This window comes from Sciurus vulgaris (genome assembly GCF_902686455.1).
Source record: "Sciurus vulgaris genome assembly, chromosome: 18".
NCBI classification, from domain to species: Eukaryota; Metazoa; Chordata; class Mammalia; order Rodentia; family Sciuridae; genus Sciurus; species Sciurus vulgaris.
Window position 1 is genome coordinate 39,417,435 of NC_136479.1, and position 16,234 is coordinate 39,433,668.

Below are 16,234 nucleotides of genomic sequence, written 5' to 3' on the forward strand. Positions count from 1 at the left end.
GGGTTCTACCTACTCTAGCCCGGGCCCTGCACCTCTGTTCCCAGGAAGGTGTGGTTTAGGGCTTCAAGATCCACAAAAGATAGGAAACTGTGCCCCTGTCAGACCTGCAGTGCCCTCCGCCCATGCCCAGTAGGGGAGGGGAATGTCCTAGGAGGGAGCTATGGAGGAGGTTGTATCCGCTTCCGGCATTGGACCTCTTCTAGTTTAGGATCTGATCCTAAAGGGACTGTGGTCCTCCATCAAGGGGAGGGACAGAAAGGCAGGGTGAGGGGGGCGTGGGGCAGGGCAGGGCCGGTCAGTGGCAAGGCAGACTGCTGCCCTCGGCCAGGCCTGGATGTGCCAGGTGCCGGGCCGTTGGCTGGGGACATCACCTCACCCCCCGGGCTCCTGGGAGCTGGGACCTGCTCCCTCTTTCTATGGCTCAGACCCTAGTGTGCTTGTGCTCATTGTGAATAGGCAGCCTCCGCGGCGCGAGTTTCTACAGCTGCCCGCAGCGGCAGGGCGTGCGTGCAGAGCTGAGTTGGAAGAAGACCCTACGTGGAGACCGGGGCTCCACATCTAAGAAGGCAGCAGGGAGGAAGCAGAGAGGGAGGGCCGGGGAACACACTGCACCCAAGCCCCCTCCCCCTGCCCGGGGGAGGAGATACCCGCCCCAGTCCTGGAGGGCGCGATCCAGATAGGAGCAAGACGATTGCATTACAGAAATACAGACCTGAGCCGGGAAAGAACACAGGGAGACAGCACGTGCAGAGGTCACTGGCCAGCCTGACCGTGTGAGCCCGCGTCAACAGGGACAGCGGATATGGCGCGTGGGGGGTTGGGAAGGACAGGCTGGACGTGGCATTGAAACGGACCCCTGGGTTCAGTTCCCTTCTGCAGCAGAAGTGTTCTGCCAGCAGGAGAGAATTTCCTGTCACGGTGGCCAAGCTCGCGGACATTCTTCGGTGAGCCAGGTGCAGAGTCTGAACGCCGGGATGTGTGTGAGCTAGCGCAGCTTGATCCCCCTCATCCTGCTTGGACGGGATTCCCTGTGTAGCTGGGGAAGACTAAATTAAGCAAATTCAAGCTGAGACAGGGTCAGATGCAGGTAACCCGAACCTAGAGAGGGGGTCTAGCCTGGGAACCTGGAGGTCCATTCCTCCAGGGCTGCCAAGGTCTCTTCACCAGTCTGGGTCCTGCCCCTCCCACGGTGGACCTCACCCCCTGCCAAGGAGCAGGGGTGAGTGTGGGAGGGAGAACGAGCTGGTGCGGATGAGCGTATCAGGAAGCCTTGCCCAGGAAGCAGCGAGTCTGTCCGCGTGTCTGGGTGCCCGTGATTCCTGGTTCTGTCTTCTCTAAGGGCAGCACAGGTGGCAAAGCTGAGACAGGGTTCTCTGCAGACTCCGAGATGCTGGTGCAGGTGGGCTCTAGGAACAGAAGGCCAAGTGCGGGGAACCAGCGAGAGCCCAGCTCCACCCACATCCCGCAGAGAAGGCAGTAGGAACGGAAGCAAAGGGCAGCTGCCGATGCTGGGGCCGCACACTCTGAACGGCTTTCCCTCACGCCTGGGGGCTCTCCATTGGCGGAGCGAGGAACCAGGGCGAGGCGGGAAGTCCCCGCTCCTGTAGCAACCCACAGGCAGCTCTCGGAGCTGAGGATCAACCTCCGCCAGAGGCCCTGGGCCCTGCGTTGAAAGGATGGGGCGTGGGTGGAGGTGACAGGGCTCACGCCTCTCTCACTTCCGGTGCCACCGTTACACCTGGATGGCCACTGGAATTCCGAGATGAAAATGAAGTTTATCTTCAGAGTCACTACTGGCGGTCGAAGCGGTAATTCGGAACTCCTGGCTACTTATTGCATTAGGAAACAAGACCATTAAAGCATTGAAGACAGCCCTTTGGTGTCCCTGCCAAGGAGATGGAGTTGATTGGATATCCAGGTCGCCCTGCAACCTTGGGGTCGTTCCGAAGCTACCATCAACTGCATCATCCACAGGTCCAGATCTGCTGAGTGGAGGAAGTCACCCGCAGGGCATGCACATGCGCGGTGAGCCGGCCACAAGGCTGCAGGGCGGCTGGCGGGAGGCTACTCCATGCCGCTCCGCAGGATCTGATTGGCCGCAATCAGCATGACGCTGATGATGAAGGCCATGGCGAAGGCGCATATGAGGCTCTTGCGCACGCAGGTCTGCCGGTTCTGCTTCTGGGAATGCACTGGTGTGGGGAGGGGGGAGGGCAGGACAGGGTCGGTGGAAGAAGGGGTGGGGAGGAGAGAGAAGAGGGACACAGTGAGACAGTGGCCCAGCCTCCTGCGGGGTGAGACCGCTCAGACCGTCAACAGCACCCATGGCCCTTGTGGGAACTGAATGCCTGTCTCCTGGCCAAGGGTGGGAAATGGTGAGCTTCCCGAACAGAAGCCGGGATGGACGTCACTTTCGGAGCAGGGGACCAGCTTCCAGGTGGAGTGACGGTAAGTAGCACCGTCCAGCCACCTGGGTTTCTGCAGCTGGTAGGAGGGAGCGAGGTGGGGATGCCGCCCTGGACCTTTGCCCCAGGCTGGGAGCAACTCGCCCTCCTAGAACTGCCCTGGGTGACCTCACAGCGACTCCCAGCCAGCCTGACCTCATTGTAGACACACAGGCCGGGCCTTGAGAGCCAGATTCCTGGGCCAGCAGCATCCCATCCCCAAAAGCTTATTCAAAAGCAGATTCCTGGCCAGGCCCACACCAGATCTGCTGACCCAGGCTCTGCGTGGCGTATCCCCGTGATCTGCATAGCGAGCCAGGATCCTGCCCACACCCGAGGAGCGGCGACAGCGTGAGGACAGGGAGGCAAAAGTCCTCTCAGACTTCCTGGAAGCAAGAGGTCCTCCCCAGGGCCTGTGGCCAGGCCTGACCTGGCCTGACCTTGGCCTGGGCTGTCTTCCTCTGAATCTTTCCATATGCTGAGCCTTACACCACCATTGTCTTACAAGGCTCCTGCAAAACTGTTCGTAGGCCTCCACTGAAGCATTAGCCTCCGTGGGTGAGGAAGGTGGGCCAGGACAGGGCAATGGACTAACCAGAAGGGGAGGAGCGGGGAGGAGCCCAGATGGAAGGCTCTCGCCAGGCACTGCCCCCTCCCAGCCTCCCAGGAGGGCTTCTGCCCACTCCGTGCCCCCTCCCAGCCCTAGCCTGTGCTTTGCCCTTGTGCTGTGTCACTGACATCCCACCTCCAAGGCAGGCAGGAGCTCCGGACACCAAGATGCCCGCTGGCCCAGTGCACAGCACCCTTTGGGCTTGGCATGAGGGGGGTTCTCGGCTCTGCTGCAGAAGGACCTCCTCAAACCTCTGGGGCGGAGGCAGGGCATGGGTGTTCTCATAAGCTTTGCAGGTGATCAGGCAACTTCCAGAGTTTCTGTTTCAGTGGGCCTGGTGGAGCCTGAGTTGCTGGGGACAAGAGGCGTGTGTGCGGGGGTGTCAGTGCACAGGCCTGTGGGGTTCTTAGGGAAGATGGTTCTTTCAATCCACCTGTTCCAGGCTGGCAAAAGAAATATCAAAGCAGGGCCACACACCTTTCTGGAACACACAAAGTGCCATGTGCAGAGTTGCACGCCTGGGATCCCAGTGACTCGGGAGGCTGAGGCAGGAGGATCGTGAGTTCAAACCCGGCCTCAGCAACTCAGTGAGACCCTGTCTCTAATAAAATACTAAAATGGGCTGGGGATGTGGCTCAGTGGTTATGTACCCCTGCGTTCAATCCCTGGTACCAAATAAAAGCACACACAAAGTGTTCCATCCCAGGTTCCTCTCCTGCCCACCCTTAAGTGGCTTCTCCAAACTCCTGGAAATAACAGAGCAGAGGAAAGAAACTGGCCAAGCCTCCAAAGGCAGACATTTTCCCAGGAGAAGATGCCCCAAGGCCTGTCGAGGGATCTCTACATGTTACCTCTGCAGAAAAAGCTCCTCCAATGAGCCAGCTTCACGCAGAGCCGGGCCCAGGAACAGTCGGCTGCCTCTGCAGCACCTGCTGACCACATAGCCACCTCTGCTATGTCTCTCCTGTCATCTTCAACCCACCAGGATCCACTGACCCACTGGACTGTGCTTCCCTTGGGCGATTTCCAGTATTTTGAGGTTTAATCTCAAATTGCTGAGTCTGGACCTTCCATTCTTAGCTGAAGGAAGGGCATATCCTTGGTGGGGAGACGGCTGCTCCCAGGATTGGGCAAGCGTGAACAGACACCAACTCTCAGGAAGCCAAAGGGAGATGGTGTTTCGAGGAGAGAGAGGATGAAGCGGGAAACGGGGCGAGGTGTGGAACTGGCACCATTCAACACTTTCTGAGGGCTGGCTAGATGTTCTGGGCAGCTCGCCTGCACGGAAATGCTTCTGGAAGCTGTCCTAGCCGTGTGGTCCCCAGGGCGATGGAAGGCTCCAAGAAGAGCAAACCGCTGGGTGGAGGGAGGAAGTTTCTGCTGGGGCCCTTCTTTGTGAAGGACTGGGCCCCAGGAGAGCAGCTGCAACTTTGATCTGAAAATCCTTCAAAGCAGCAGAAGGGCTGAGATAAAGGAGGGAGGAGGAGCTGGAGAGTCGGAGGCAGGCACGCGGAGGGAGCTGCGGCTCAGTCCCCGGCCGCGGCGGCTCTGCAGCAGACCCTAACTTGAGCCCGTCATTCAGACGCTGCCTGGAGGAGAGTCCTAGGCTGAGTTCTGGCATCTCCCCCAAACTTGAGGCAAAGCCAAAGGTCAGGATTTCAGAGCCGGGAGGAACCCCATCCATGGTGACCCCACCCTGTGTGACCGCCAGCACCTCTCCTCCCCAGGCCTCGGTTTCCTCCTCTGTGAGAGGGCGCTAAGACCTGCCTTGCTGTGAGGACGAAGGACCTGAGAAGGTCCTGCCAGCAGATGGAAGCCAACGCCCACCTGCAGACCTTTGGAACCCCGTTTCCTTACAGAACAGCCTCCTCCCTGGGCGGCGGCTGCGTTCTCTGCTGTTTGTTTGTTTCTTTGCAGGTGTGCTCATGGCAGACGTCAGGGTCACTGGGCACGATGGCCTCAGCGGATGGATGAGGGAGCCTGAGGCTCCGAGAAGTGGAGGCCACGCTCATTCCACAGATGGAGGCGGGATGAGGCCCAGGTCTCAATTCCCATGATTCTAATACCCACATCCCAACCTTCTTGGTATTCTGCTGAGCCACAGAAGGTTCCAAGGAAGACACGCTCCTTGGCCGTGGGTGGCAGGAGTAAGAGCTTAGTGCTGTGTTTCTTGGTAATAACCACAGGCCGCTGCTTGCCATGATGTGTATGCACTGTGCTCTATTTTGGTGTATTTATATATTTTTAGTGTCGGTTCTTTATGTCCTCAAGAAAACCACAGGTCAGCCTGGGATGAACCGTGAGTCCAGGACCTGACCTCTTCTGCCAGGGGCCACGTGGAAACCCTCGGCAAGAGACTAAACTTCTCTGAGCCTCAGCTCCTCCCTCTGTACAAAGAGCTCTGGTAACTGTTCTGCTCATCCGAAGAGTCACTTCACGGATTATCTGACCCCAGTGAAAGCTAGATGTTTCCTTAAATTGCTGGAGAAATGCCGGACCTGGTCCTTGTGACCCGAGAGCTCGGGTCCTTTCCTGGTTAACTCATCCTGAGCTGCTGCTTGGATGCAGCTTTCTGGAGCACTGCTCAGTGGACACCCTGCCCTGCGTCTTCCCACACATGCCCCACCACCAGCCCTGAGGGACCACCATGGAGGGACATAGTTCCCTCCTGCCAGGGTCCCTCCTCTGCTCCCAGCCCACCCAGTGGCCTCCCCTGGCCATCGCTGTGCCCGACAAGCAGGTCTGCTCCCTGCTGTCCACGGGGGAGCTGGACGTTGTTCCCAAGCACTGTCCCCCTCCTCTCTGCTAGCGGTGCCCTCTGACCTCTTAGGCCACCCCGAGCTTTCTTTCCTCATGGTCACGTCTTGCTCTCAAAGGACCTTCTCCTCTGGCTTTGTGTTTTTGGTGTTGGGGTGGACGCCAGGGCTTTGCCCTTGCTGAGCACAGCGCCTACTACTGAGCTTCACTCCCAGTGGCTCCTTCTATGATTTTGATGGAGAAGCCCTTCTTTAGTCCTTTCAGGTGAGTACGATCCAGGGGTATTCGCACACGCCCAGCACTACCCAATGCAAGAACCTTCTATCACACCAAAGAGAAACCCCCAAACACGGGTGCCCATTTCCCCTCCTGGCCTCAGCCCAGGCGAGGGCCCACCTGGGCTCTGATTCTGTGGCCCTGCTGTTTCCTTGAGTCAGGTGACATGGGCACTGACTGCTGCCCCTCAGCTTGAGGCTGCAGGTCCGCTCATTCACACTGCCCCCCTTCTTTCCTTCCTGCAGCTCTGAGCCTCAGCCGCCCTACATTTCCTGTCTGTTGATAGAGGATATTCCACAGGGCGAGAGCACATGTCCTCCAGCCACAGTTCACCGGCGTCTGTCTGATGAGTGAGGCTGCTGCTCACTCATGTTTTTTGTGGGTACGGGTTTTGAATGTTTGCGGTTGGGGGGTGGACAAGCCTGGGTCACGTGGTAACTTGAAGTCTAGCTTTGGGGGGCCGACTCCTTTCTGGAGTCTACTGAAGCTTCCTGCGGCCGGCGACCAGCTCTGCATCTCTCCTCCGGGTAGTACTGAGCACTCTTCCCAGCACAGGACTTGACACCACAGAGCCCAGGAAGTTATCTGGGGAGGAAATGTGGACGGGGAGGCTGAGGCAGGGCAGAGAGGTGGGGTCTCCTGTTTCCTAACAACTCCTGAGAACTGGCTAGGGAGCTCTGTGTGCCGACAGACATGTGGCTGCCTTGGCAGGACCAGGGTCTCAAGCTCTACGACAGATTGTCTTCCCCACTCTTATTTTAACAGCAATTTACATTGTTCCACTTCACAGACAATAGGCAGAGGCCCTTGGATCTTCTCCTGGAGATGCTGGTCTACATGGACTCTGCCACCAACCCGCCAAGCAATCCCAGGTGCAATGGGGTCATGATCCCTCTGGCTTCAGCCTCTGTCCTTGGAAACTGGGCTGTGTGTCTTGGGAGGTGCTGGCACCAAGTGAGGCAGATCAGGATGATGGCAACTCTCATTCCTGCCCCACTGCAGACCTGCCAAAGGCATATTTCTGGCAGGGGTTTTGAGGCTCAGGAATATCGAAAAGCAAAACAGCACCCCTCCCAGCTCAGCGGTTCTTACAGTGAGCCAGAGCCCCGGGCTGGGGACTGGGCTGCGCTCCCATCCCCCAGGTCTGGTATTCGACAAGTGCAAGCGACCAGCCATTCCATAGGATAGGAATTTTCTGTACCTGGAGGACATCAGAAGTGCCCAGACCCCAGCAAAGATCCAGGGTGGCCTGGGAGGGAGCAGGCAAGGTCCTGGGCTGTGAGCCCATTAGAAGGAAGAGTCCAGGTCCGTGGGGTGGAGCTGCTCCCACCCCGCCTCTCAGGCTGCACAGCCACAGCTCTGCCCGCCCAGAGGATGCGTCCACAGGGCCCTGGCATCCGCAGCATTGCCCGGCCTAGCTGGAGGCCTTCCTGGCTCCCCGACATGGTGCCTCTTCTGTCTCCAGGGACTGTGCCCCCACACCCCAGGAACTCTGGGTCCAGGAACATATCCCCTCTGCCCTTGGCTTGCCCTGGGTTCATTCGTGAGCCATGAGCCACAAGCCAGGCCGTGTGATTGGAGCCCCTCCCTGAGATGGAGATGAATCCTGGGAGAGAGAATCCCACCACCTCTTGAACTTCCCCAGGAAGGAAGTCAAGGGAGCGGGAAGAAGAGCAAAGAGTGAGGATGAGAGAGTAGGTGAGAAAGTGAGGGAGAAAGGACAGGAGGAGGAGGGAGAGGGAGAGGACGGAGGAGGGAGGGGAAGAGAGAGGGAGGAGGGGGAGGGAGGGAGGAGGGGGAGGAGGGGGAGGGAGGGAGGAGAAGAGAGAGGGAGGGAGGGAGGGAGATGGAGGGAGAAGGAGGGAGGTGGGGAGGAAGGACCCCTGAGAGCTTCGGGTGCAGCCTCCGAGGTCCCCCCTTGGTCTCCCTGATCACAGGAGCCCGTGCTCTTCAGCTGGAGGAGTCCCGTTGACCTTCTCTCACCTGCAGCTGAAGGGCCTTGAATACCCTTGGTGACCCCAAAGCTGGCAGTGACTTGACGGGAGGAGCGAGGGCACCAAGATGGCGGCTCTGCCCGTGAAGACGCAGAGCCCACAGCACGTCTGCCGCACCGTCTCCAGGAAAATCCCACAGAGGGACTGGCTGGTCGTGTGGCTGGCCTGTGTTCTGTGCTCACCAACTCATGAGCTCGTTCTCCGTGTTTCCCAGGCTGGCGATGCCATGTTTTCCTTCCAGCAATGACAGCAGCAGGCTGTCACACTTCCGTCCCCAAGTCCCTGAGGGGAGGTGTGGGGCTTTGGGCCAGGCTGTCCTCAGGGCAGGGGGAGCGCGAGCCAGCTCTGCCCTCGCGTGTTTATCAACACGGGCCTCTGGCCACTCGCAGCATCTTGGAACGGCATCACTCCTTGGAAAATGAGCCCGTGAGCTGCTGTTTGGGGTCCCCCAGGAGGAGAGTGCATCTTTGTCTGAAGTCCCAGATCCCTTCAGAAACCGCCCTGCTCTGTGGCTACGTGTCACGCCTCCTCCACCTCCCCAGGGAGGCAGTGGGCTGAGGGCAGATGGTGAGGGTGACACACAGTGCCCTTTTCCTTTGGCCGGCATGAGATGCCCACCATGCAGGCAAGGTGATGGGAGGTCTGCCCAGGTGTGCTCCTGACGGCCTGTGGGAACGTGGTGACAGTGGGGGGGGGGGGACTGTGCTGAGGACTGGATCTGCAGCCTGGTTCCTTCCGACCCTCATGGACCTGGACGCTTTTGCTTCTGGGTAGAGTCACCACTGAACAGCGTTGCTTGGAATAGAGAAGGAAAACAAGGCTCCAGAGGTTAGGGGATGTCCCGGCTCACTCGGGTGTTGGCATCAAGTGGGAAGGAACCTCACCTGCTCCCGAGCTCTTCTGGGGCCTGGTCCACCATGGAGGCACTGGGTGGCCCGGGCAGCTCTGCCTTGTCTCTCACAGAAACTGTTTATTCCCTGGTTGATGGTTTTGTTTTTGGAATGTCTAGAAGAGTCTGACAGCTGGCATCCATTTAGGGATGGCGCCCGGGTGTATCTTGAGAGGGCGCGTGCAGACTTGAACACACACGCACACACACACACACACACACACGCACAGGCACACATGCATGCACATATACATGCACAGGCACACACGAACACACGCATGCACAGGCACACACGAACACATGCATGCACACGCACAAACACATGCACACACGCACACACATGCACAGGCACACATGCACGCACAAAAACATGCACACACACATGCACACGCACACAAACACATGCACACATACATGCACACACACGCACGCACAGGCACACACACGCACACACAGGCACACATGCACGCATACACGCGCACACACATGCGCGGGCACACATGCGCGGGCACACATGCACAAACACATGCACACATGCACACACACACGCACAGGCACGCACGAACACACACACACGCACACACTGACACGAGTGGCACTTCAACCTGGCTTCCAGATATAACCTGGTTCACTGGCTGTGAAACAGAAACTCAGTGGGGAGGATGATGGGCCACTGTGTGGGGACCCTGAAGGGCCCGAGCCCAAGCCAGTGACCCATGACAGTGGCCACGCCAGCAGCTGTGTGGAGGGCCTGCTTCATGTCTCTGACCTGTCTGACCTTGAGGATGCCTCTACCCTCCTGTGACTGCTCCCCACCTGTAACCACGGGCAACAGACACCCCTGGGCAGCAGGGTCTCCAGCATGCTGCAGACCCATGCTGGACACCGCCCTGGACGTCCTCTTCCCCGCCTCCCCTGCCTGACGGGGTGGAAAAGCAGTCCGCAGAACGAGCAGCAAATGCATTTGAGCAAACACTCCCAAACTTCCTGTGCAGGGTAATTTGTCATCGGCACACTTAATAAGGATCTGGCGACAGGTGGATGAATGATTCAACCACGAGACCATGCGATTCCACACAGGCGGCAACTGGAACCAAATAATAAAGCACAAGTTTGTCTCCCAGCGTCACCGAGCTTATGTTCTCCAAAACCCGAACATGGGGGTCAGAAGTTGCCGAACTGAAGCAGAAGCCTTCAGGGTCTCGTCCAGCCCAGACGGGAGCGGGCGCCAGAGACAGGTCCTCCGGGCCCAAGCCCCCGCGGGATGCTGACAGATCGTGTCCCCATGACACTGAAGTGCCTTGAGCACAGTTATCTAAATAAGGGAATCCAGAAAGATCGAGGGAGGGGCCTCTTGGGGCCCAGGAACATGGTTTCTGCACACAGTGTGGCCGCAGTCCCGGGTCTCCTGAGGAAGGAGGGAGGCCTGCTTTCTCTCTGGCTTGGAGTCTCCCCCTCTTTCTCTTTCCTGGGGCTTAACTGTGTCTGCAGGGCTCTGTGTAGAGAGGGGGCAGAGTGGGGTGCCGGGCTGAGTGTGTGAGAGTGTGAGTGTGAGTGTGTGTGTGTGTGAGAGAGAGAGAGATGCAGCAACCTAAAAATCAAACAAACCCAACCCAACCCAAGTTAAAAGGGAGACCGTGGACAAAATCGCTCCCACCCAGTGCCCCAGCCTGGGGCTGCTGCCCCTGACTCTGTCCCTCCCTTCAGGTAGGAGGAAGGGTGAAGCTCCCTGACCCGAGCAGAATCCCACCACCTCCTTGGAAAGTGTCCAGCCCCCGATTCAGAAGGAGGAAGCGTGGAATCAGCGACCCAGGAAGACTCCGAGGCCCATGCCAATCTGCTGTCCGCAACTCTCCAATGGCTCCTGCCTCGCGCTGCCCAGGGCTGCATTTCAGACCTTTCCCAAAAAACTCCGCCCTCTCTCACACACCCAAATCTCAGATGGCCAGGTCTCATTCTGCTGTCTGCGGGACAGGTCACCCACGGTGGATACTGACTTGTTTAGGTGTTCGTAAGGAAAAGTAGAAATGGCCTGACCTCTTTAAGAAGTCCCAGCACTGAACAAGCTAAAACTTGATGACAGTGAAGATGTTTGAATGTAATTTAAAAAACTGCCGTAAAGGTTGGGATTTTCAAAACAGGGAAGAGAGATTAAATGAGCTAGCTGCCCAGGACTCTCAGCTGATTGGGAGATAAGGAAGCCTTTCTTAGTATATCCCCCCCCCCCTTAATTTTTTTTTTTCATAAGCTGAAGAAAAATGGCCTTTCCTGGGTCTCTGTTTGGACATCAGTGGAAGCGCGTTTCTCCTGGGACTATTTGCTTGCGCTCATGAACTGCTGTGCCCTGGGGCTCTGTGGAAGCAGAGGTCTCCCTCCCCAAGGACTCCGTGAAGCAGGTGCCGTTACCCTGAGTTACAGGCAAGGGGAACAGAGGGCACGCCCCTTGCCAAGGCCACACCATTGCCAGTGGACTTGGTCCTCGTCTGCCAACTTCCTTAGCAAGCTCTTCCTGCTACCCTGCAGCCAGCTTCCGTTTGGTGAGGGCAAACACCACAGAGCCACCTGGCCACTCTGACTCAGCCATAAGGGGACAGAAGGGTCAACGGGACTTCTGCAAAAATGTAACGTTTGTGGGGAAGAACAGAATAAAATCAAGCCCTGCGTCTTTGCAAAAGGCCTTCAACGTAGTCCTGGCCTCCAGCTGTCGTGCCCGCGGCCTCGGCCCAGGAGGCCGCAAGCGCGTTCTTCCCGAGGCGCAGGCGCTGGCCTTCCCGCGCGGGGCCCAGCCGGGGCGGCACCTACCTCCTTCGAACTCCGCCTGGCAGTTCCCCGAGGTCTCGTTCAGGCTCTCCTCCTCGTTGATGATGATGTTCTCGATGTCCTTCATGGTCAGGTGGTCCCGGAAAGCGTGGTGGAGGATGTGCTTCAGCTCCTCCAGCGTCATCCTCTGCATGTCGAACTGCGGAGAGAGACCATGAGGGCACGGCCTGGGCGCGGCGGGCAAGCCTGGCTCCTCTGGACGTCCCCCTCGGCTCCAGGCATAAGTGAGGGACACGTCCCCCGAGTCAGGCTCCTGGAGAGGCAGGGCCACCTACTCGGTGGCTCTGCCCACCGGCCACCTGCTGCCAACCCCTGGTCCCCGGGCTTTAGAGCCATCACACTTCAGACAGCACGTGTTCCAGAACCTTGTCGTCCTCCAGGAACTCAGCACATCCCCTCCTGCTCGCCGCCTGGATCTGCCGAGTCCCATGTGGAGGGTCCCCTGGATCCCGTGGGGCATGCGGGTGGGGGCGCCTGAGTGGTCAGCTGGGAGGTCCTTTGGTCACTGCGGTGCTGCCCTGGGAGGCGCGAGGCAGTGTGTGGGACCCCGGCCATTTCTCACGAGTGTCACAGCTTGGACACCAGGTGTCCCCAAGGCTCCCGTGTCAACACAGAAGGCTTCAGAGGCGACAAGCCTACCAGGGTGTGTCCCTTCAACTAGGGCCTCCCCCCCCGGGGAGGGTTCTACCTCCCTGCCCTTGACATTGGACTTCGGCCCCTGAGATGTGAGGGCGGGTGATCTAGGGAAGTGAGGACCGTCCACGAAGACACCTCTCGGCTCGGTGCACTCTGCCACAAAAAGCCACACCAAACAGGGAATGTCCCCTCATCCTAAGTCCTGGAATGAACAGGACGTGAGAAGACCCAGCTGCCCTCCAGGGGCGTGTGATCTGAGTGTGAATAAGCCCTTGCCGTCCGCGGCAAAGACAGGGGTTTCCGAAGTGACTTAGCCACGGGCGAACTCAGAACCCGGCGTTTTATGTCAGTCTGGACCATAAGGAAGGAAAGACATTTTCCTTTCCTCGTTCTTTTAAGGCAGTGCCTTCCTTGATTAAGTCTGCTTCTGTTCTAAGAAACTCATCGAAGTTACCAGAACCTGATGAAGCCACCTACGTGCATAAGGGCATCGGGGGGCTGAGGTGGCCTTGCTCTCTATATGATGGCTGAACATCCCAGGGGTGGGCACAGTCAGCCCGCGGGAGCCTCTGCCTTGTGGGGGATCCGCGAGGAGGGGCCTTGTTAAGAGCCGTGAGCACAGGGAGGAGGGGACTTGCCCATGAGAGACCTGGGCCACCACAGAGCTGGACCCTGTCAGACCCAAGACTGAGAAAATGACTGCTCACCCCCCAGGGAGATCCGGGGACCCTGAGGCCGGTGGCCAGCACTGTGGTCCAGCCAGGCGGAGACAGGCCCAGGCCCAGGAAGAGGGAGGTGCGGGTCCCGGGAGCCCACAGCTTCCCACCTGGGGCTCATCGGATGTGAGGATCCACATGACCGGTCGGCAGGCCTCCTGGACCTCTATCTGTGCCAAGAAACCACACCCGGGACACAGGCCCAGCAAGAAGCTCTTCCCACAGTCGTGCCGGTCGGCTTTTAGATTTTTCTTGAGTCACTTTTGGAATTTTGTCCTTTTCTTGGAAAACATGTTTTGTATTTTCATTATTAGTAGCATCTAATTATGTGGATTAGACCCACAATTTAACATTTCTCTCAAACTTAGTCTTATCCCGTTTCTCATCGATATATTTATGCTTGCTTCTCTTTCCTGGTTCAGCTGTCTGTCAGTTTCTTCTGTGGTGGTGGATTAGTTAAGAGAATGTGGCCCACACTTCGGCTACATTTAGAAGCCTAAGGGAGCTTCCATTGTGGTGGAATCTCTATAAGATCAATCATACAAATTCACCTGTCTTTATTCATCTGTATCGTATAACTTCATAGCTATCATCTCTGTTTTCTACAAACTTATTCTTTACTTCATTTGTCAAAGACCAGGAATAATACAGTAAAGTCTGTGGAAAGAATTCTCTCTCCTAAATCATTCTTATACTCGCAATCCTTTAAAGACGCTTTGGTCCAGAGACAACGTACCAATGCAGCAAAGAGCTCCTGATGCGGTGGGCCTGGGACAGCCATGCCAAGACCCGGGGCAAGGCTGGGTGCCCTTGTAGCTGTGGTGTGGACGAAGTGTCCCCCACGGGCCATGTGGTGCAGGCCTGACCCCCGAGCTCCTGCTGGGAGTGGCAGGGCCTAGGGGGCCTCGGGCCGCTGTGGGCAGCCCTCTGAGGCGACGGCGGGGTCTCCCTCTTCTTCATGTCCTGGTCATGAGGAGGTACTGGACCCGCACACGGACCCAAGAGCCATGGGCCAACCTACCATCAAGGGAAACCTCGACCACTCGGAGCCAAACCGACCTCTTTCTATTCCTAAGTGGACAGTCCCCGGCACTGGTCACAGTAACGGAAGCCAACGCAGGTGGCAGAATGTGGAGCCTTCAGGAACTTGTGCAGCAGAGGAGGTGGGGAAGGAGGCCAGGGCGGCCGGCTGGATGCGTGCCCACACAGGCCTTGGTGTGAGGTCGCTTTGGGGTGCATTTGCTTTCTTTACTGGGGTAAAATACACATGGCACAAAGTTGACCCTGTGATCCCCTGAAGCGTGTGGTTCCGAGGCCTCGGGAACGCCCGTTCTGCCATGCCCACTGTCCGTGTCCAGCGCTGTGGCCCACAGGGTTTCTTGCTGCAGCCGTGAACTCTGCTGCTCAGGACCCCCGCCACATGCGAGCTCTGTGGCCGGCCTTCCCGGCCTGGTGGGCTGCCTTCAGGTTCACCAGGTGCTGGTGGGTGCAGGGCGTCCTTCCTCTTCATGGCTGACTGACCGACCGCCCACTGTGGACGTGTGTCACCAGGGTCCCTCCCGCCCTCCGTGGGTGGACCCTGGGCTGCCTCCCCGGGGCTCCTGGGGAGGACGGCCTTCTGTTCTCCCACCGCTCTTCCTTGTTTGGGGTCTGCGCTTGCAGCTGGAGTTGCTGACTCAAATGGTAATTCCGTTTTTAGTTGTTTGAAGAATGAAGCTTGGTTTTGCCTTTGGGGTGGAAGAGGGTACCGCTAAGGATTTTCAGCAGAGAACTTACTGGGTCAAGCTTGAGCTTGAGAAAAATCACCCTTGGCTGGCAGAAGGACAAAGAAGGCCAGACAGGAGCCACTGAAGGGACAGGATAAAGCCCACAGTGGGCTCAGGGGGGTTCCAGAGGCCTGGGGAGAGGTGCGCGCAGTGTGGACAGTGAAGAACCGGCTGTCCTGCACAGCGCCTGGCCTGTGCTCAGCTGGACAGGACAAGAAGGAACAGGAGGAGGAGTGAGGCGGGCTGGTCTCGAGGTGCTGGTGGTCTCGAGGTGCTGGTGGGAGGATCCGGGACAGCCCTGTAGACAGCCCAGGTCACAGAAGGACAAACTGGAACGGCTGATGACAGACTTTCAAGCCATTTGCATGCAGATGACCGTGAAGGTCACCAGGAAGGACGGTGGCTCCAGGACAGCTGAGGAATATAAAATCCCCAGGGAAAGCGCTCAGAGGACATCAGGAGGAGCCAGGGACAGCCTCTGGCAGGACCCCGTGGGGCGGGGCTCCTACCCAGCAGCACAATCCGTCATTAAGAATCTGTGAATGCTTTCTTAATGCCTTTGGAGAAAAGTCTATTTTTACCTCAGCCCGGCTGCTTGTGCTCCTCCGTGTGAATGCTTCTGCGAAGTGCCTGTCTTTGGTGGTGTTTGGAGGCCTGTCTCTTACAAGGGGAAGAGTTGGATTTTTTTTTTAATTCCTCATTTGAGAGTCTTTGCTTTTCAACATGGAAACAGATTCCTTTTTCATGTCTTATCGAAAAAGTGCTTGGCTGTATTTGGGGTTTGGTTAGGTTGTGAACACTCCCCGCCTGTTCAGGTGACTGGGCTTCTCTGACGGGTGTCCCCCACAGACCTCTGGCCTCCCCTCTGCCTCCCCCATCCACCCACGCTCCGGCTGGGGCCATGATTTGCTCGTGTTGACTTGTGAATTATGTTATTTCCTGCTGTCTGTCCTGCGAGGTTTCCTTTGCCTTTGGTATGAAGGATTCATGGAGGTCCTGGTTCCGATGAAGCTGGAGGACATCAGCTTCTGCTCATCAGCTGCCCTTCTGAGCCCCTGTTTCATGAATGATGGAACCAGAAGAGCCCAGTGCACCTCCTGGCGTGTGCCGGGGAGCTACGCCCCTGCGCTGCCTCACCCTGCGCTCCTCAGGCGCTGCACGTTTAATTGAGATTCCTGTGACACTTTTCTGCTCTTTGCATCTTCTTCTAGAAGCGCGTTTAGCTTCTGCCTTCAGTCTTGTCCGGGCTCTGCAAGCACGCGGTGGCTTCAGATGTCTCAGGACCTCTGCGCTCACGTCCGTTTTTCTGTGACGGCACCTGGCTGG

General features: G+C 57.8%; 1 protein-coding gene across 10 annotated transcripts in view; it reads right to left on the reverse strand.

Moving 5' to 3' along the window:
• Window positions 1-974: 974 nt before the first annotated feature.
• Window positions 975-16,234, reverse strand: part of CALN1 (calneuron 1) — a 381,358-nt gene continuing 366,098 nt past the window's right edge. For all 10 annotated transcript variants that reach the window (XM_079120227.1, XM_079120229.1, XM_079120235.1 and 7 more), the window contains 2 exons: window positions 11,773-11,929; window positions 975-2,192 (listed from right to left, as the gene is read on the reverse strand). In XM_079120227.1, the coding sequence (XP_078976353.1) occupies window positions 2,065-2,192; window positions 11,773-11,929 (285 nt within the window). In that variant the 3' untranslated portion in view covers window positions 975-2,064. The remainder of the gene's footprint in view (window positions 2,193-11,772; window positions 11,930-16,234) is intronic.